Here is a 4,112-nt window from a genome sequence, read left to right as displayed (position 1 = left end):
TTAAAACAAGATTTAAAATTTTTATTGTTATAACATTTATATACATTTATATTGCATTTTCTTTTTCATCATATGAAGCATTGAAGTCAGTTTTACCTCCAGTCTTTGAGAGAAGCTTAATATCACTAATAACCATATTTTTATTAACTGCTTTACACATGTCATATATGGTGAGTAAACTTACAGATACTGCCATTAAAGCTTCCATTTCAACTCCTGTCTGAGCCATCGTATGGACTTCTGATGTTACACGCACACAGTACTTAGCTTCATTCATTTGAAAAGTTAACTCTGCTTTGACCACAGGAATGCTATGACATAATGGAATGAAACGACTGGTTTCTTTAGCTGCCATTATTCCAGCTATATCTGCAACAATAAGGGCTGACCCTTTCTTAAGTTCATTTTCTTGTAGGAGTTTGAATACTCTTTCACCAATATAGATGACTCCAGTTGCTTTGGCAATACGATGAGTCACTGATTTTTCACCAACATCAACCATGTTTATTTTACCGGAGACATTCACATGACTAAAACTACTCTTTTTGGTTTGCAATGTATTTCCGCTCTTTGTACAGAGTGAATGGTAGATCTGATTGGCATTGCTAGGAAAACTACAAAGGGAAGTTTCAGATAACTCAAGAGGTGACAACAAACTTTTAGTTGTGGCTTGTATGGAAGGATGTTTTGTCAAAAGTGTGTTATAGAACCTATTAGATTTAATACATTTTAAAATAAAATTACATTCATCTGAAGTTTTGGCCGACAGTTGACTTTTGTGAAACAAAAGTTGGCAACAAGGAAATATTCTTCGAAACATGTTAAGTTTCAGCTATCTGAAAATGGAACAGACAAATTATATTAAAAACATGGAAAATGAATGTGTGTGTGTGTGTACATATGTAAGTGGAAAGAAAGAGGAAACAAAACAAAACTAAAAGATAGGTTAAGTTCACAATCAATCTTATTAGCTTGATTCTCAGAGAAATGCAAGAGTTAATGACTAAGGTTTGAACATTGCACTTTGTCACATATATGGTTTGCCTAAAGTAATCACCTTCTCCTCACTAAAACTTTTTGCAAACATAGATACACATTCCTTATTGCAAATCAAATCACCATTGAAACTTAGGTCAGTATATGGCAAATAAAATTTCATCTCCAAACATGTTGCAGCCACAATTGGCCTTCTGGAACATTAACAACCCAATAAAAAGCAATTAAACTGAGTTAACCAATTTAAATAATTTGCTGTTGCCATCACTAACAATCTAAGTTTTGACTGACAACTCTTTATATTATGGCTGTAAATTAAAAAAATATACATTACAAATACGAATGACACTAAATTTTCTAAAAAGACATTCATGTTTAATAATGCTTTTTTTGTGGCTGTATAGTAAGAAACTTGCTTCCCAACCACATGGTTCTGGGTTCAGTCCCTCTGTGTAGCACCTTGGGTAAGTGTCTTCTACTATAGCCCCAGGCCGACCAACTTAGTAGTTCGGTAAAACAGATCAATCGATTAAGTACCATACTTGAAAAAAAACAAAAAAAAAAAACGGGGCTAATGCTGCTTCGCACCTCTCCTTGAAAAATGCATTAAAAAATTTTTTTTTCTCGGATTCCAACGTTTTAATGTCGGAGATTACGAAAATGCAAAAAAAGATTTTTTTAAATTTCACCCCACCCAACCAATTTAAATTTTTTATTTCGTTTACTTTAAAGAGATCGTGGTGAATTGACGAGAATATGCAAATCGAAATTAAATGAGAAACAAACAGTAATATTTAATAAATTTTTTTTTTTGCATATTCGTAATCTCTGACATCTAAAAGAGGAATCTGAAGAAAAAAAAACTTTTTAAAAACTGCATTTTTCAAAGAGAGGTGTGAAACTACATTAGCCCCCCCCCCCTCCCAAAAAAAAACTAGGTACTAGGGTCGATTAAGTCGACTAAAAACTCTTCAGCATGGCCGCAGTCTAACGACTTAAACCAGTAAGAGATAAAATAATATATCTGTCAAAGTTATGAGTATATCAAATATAAGAAGTGACTCAACTGTTTTGTATAGGGGACAAAAACTGCATCTAACTCTGATGAAATCACTATTATGAATGAATCGAACAATACCGTCTTTGTTGAAAGTACAATTTATATACAATTACATATTTCATCGTTAACATTAAGTATAAAATATGTAATTGACAATTAAAAAAAAAAAAACACAGACAAATCTAAGGGACATAACTCTAATGGATTTAAACTTATTTCTTCCTTTTCATCCACGAAGACCACCAGGATATTCGAGGAGCATAGTTTGTCGTTGCAGCAAGCTTCCACCTCATCCAGTCTCTGTCATACAAAAAAAAAAAAAGCATCAGCAGAGTTTCGGAATTGCTCAGCCACATCGGCTGGATTTTCTCTGTGTTCGCCGGGATTTTTCAAATTCTTTTTTGTATCACACAGGCAAAAACGGACAAAATCCAACTTGTGTAGGTATGCCCAAGTTGACATACAGAAGTGTGTCTCCACCCCACGACTTCGTGCAAAATTCCATTTATAAACATTCATGTTTCTAAAAATAATGAGGAAACAAAACTGACACGTGTGTATTTTTCGAAACTCCAATCTCAATCCTTTGGAAAACAATTTTAAAATCAAATTCCGCTATAAAGCATTTATAGAAAACGTCGTTTAAAAAATATAAATTTTTCTGAAAGTTACGAGGAAACAAAGTTGATGGGGGTACATTAGGTATGCCGGATGAGCTATTCCGAAAATCCACCTAAGCACCAACACACACACACACATACATAAAGCTTTAAAAAGACATACACACAGAAATAGTTGTAACATCAAGAGACTCACCGACATCAAATACGGTGCTGAGATATACACGGTCATGTGTAGAGGAAAAAATAGTAATTGTCACACTCTGAGATCGACTCGATCGCCTCCGATGTAGCCACCTAGAATTTATAGACATATAGATATACCCAGACTGTTTACACCATGCAATTTCATCAGCGTGTGTCGGAGTGTGCCTTATAGTCCTCAACTTCACAGAGACGTGGGATAAATAGAAATGTAGATCTTCGGGATATACCTCGTCGGTCGGACGGCTATCTGCATGCCATATGATTGGGGCTTCACAACAACCCAAGACTTTATAAAAGTTACTTAGTTGCCTTGTATTGGAACTTGCTTTTAGTCAAGAGTAATTTTCTTATCGTACGCAATATCTTCTATTAAAAGATATATGATTAAGAAACAAGTCTTCATATTTCAGTATTTAAGAAAAGAAAATATATAATGAAACTAATTCGAAACGGCCTCTGTTTTATAGTAAAGATTGCGAAATGTATATTTATGTACTTGTCATCATTTGAGATGAAAACATTGGAATAGCGTTTTTTGAAAAACAATAAATCTTGAATGTTTCTGTGCGATTTCAAATGTCGTTTTAATTTTTCTTGTCAAGGGTGAAAAATGTTGTAACACATGTAAACAACACTTCAAAGGGAGGAAAGCGGCGTGATTAAAATTTGGACTTATAATAATAGGGAATAGTAAAAGATTTTACCGAAACGAATAAGTAAATTATTTAAACTAGGTAAATCACGAATTCCATTAAATTTTTGAATTTTGATCTTTTTCCAATAAGTTTACTTAGTTCGTTTTCTTGTACTACTTTTGCTTATATAAATATGACAGTTGTATTCCCTTCTTATACCTAAACACATTTTGTGTGACAAATTTTCCTCGAGAGGAAGTATTACATATTTATTTATTTATTTATTTATTTATTTATGTGTTTCAGCCAAGTGGCTGCGGTCATGCTGGTGCACAAGGAAAAAGTTTCTTTTTTTTTACAAAATTGGAATCTTCCTTATCCAAGACAAAAATGAATCTTAAATGTACTTTTGGAAAAATACATTAAAAATGAAAATTTTAGAAATGATGCATTTACCTATTTTTGAAGCATTCTTTTATTCGTTTCAGTAGTTCGGGAAAGCTAAATCAGATTTTTACATCTCCCATGGTCTTAATTTTGAATACGTTGCTTCCCTCCTATTTTATTCTCACCCAGTTTATAAATTGAATTGTA

General features: G+C 33.0%; 1 protein-coding gene across 3 annotated transcripts; it reads right to left on the bottom strand.

The window, feature by feature from the left end:
- Positions 1-4,112, bottom strand: LOC106881558 (uncharacterized). Of its 3 annotated transcripts, none has more exons than XM_089350457.1 (2): positions 3,975-4,112; positions 1-836 (listed from the first exon to the last, which is right to left on the bottom strand). In XM_089350457.1, exon 2 carries the CDS (start codon positions 818-820, stop codon positions 47-49), a length of 774 nt encoding a protein of 257 aa, XP_089206583.1. In that variant the 5' UTR covers positions 821-836; positions 3,975-4,112; the 3' UTR covers positions 1-46. The 3 variants fall into 3 exon arrangements, with proteins under 3 accessions (XP_089206583.1, XP_014787492.1, XP_089206581.1); XM_014932006.3 differs by having other exon boundaries at positions 2,873-4,044; XM_089350455.1 differs by lacking the exon at positions 3,975-4,112 and adding an exon at positions 2,064-2,210.

This window comes from Octopus bimaculoides, chromosome 4 (assembly GCF_046866305.1).
Source record: "Octopus bimaculoides isolate indiv1 chromosome 4, ASM4686630v1, whole genome shotgun sequence".
Classification (NCBI taxonomy): Eukaryota; Metazoa; Mollusca; class Cephalopoda; order Octopoda; family Octopodidae; genus Octopus; species Octopus bimaculoides.
The sequence above is the reverse complement of the archived record's forward strand: the minus strand, read 5'-3'. Positions and strand labels throughout refer to the sequence as shown.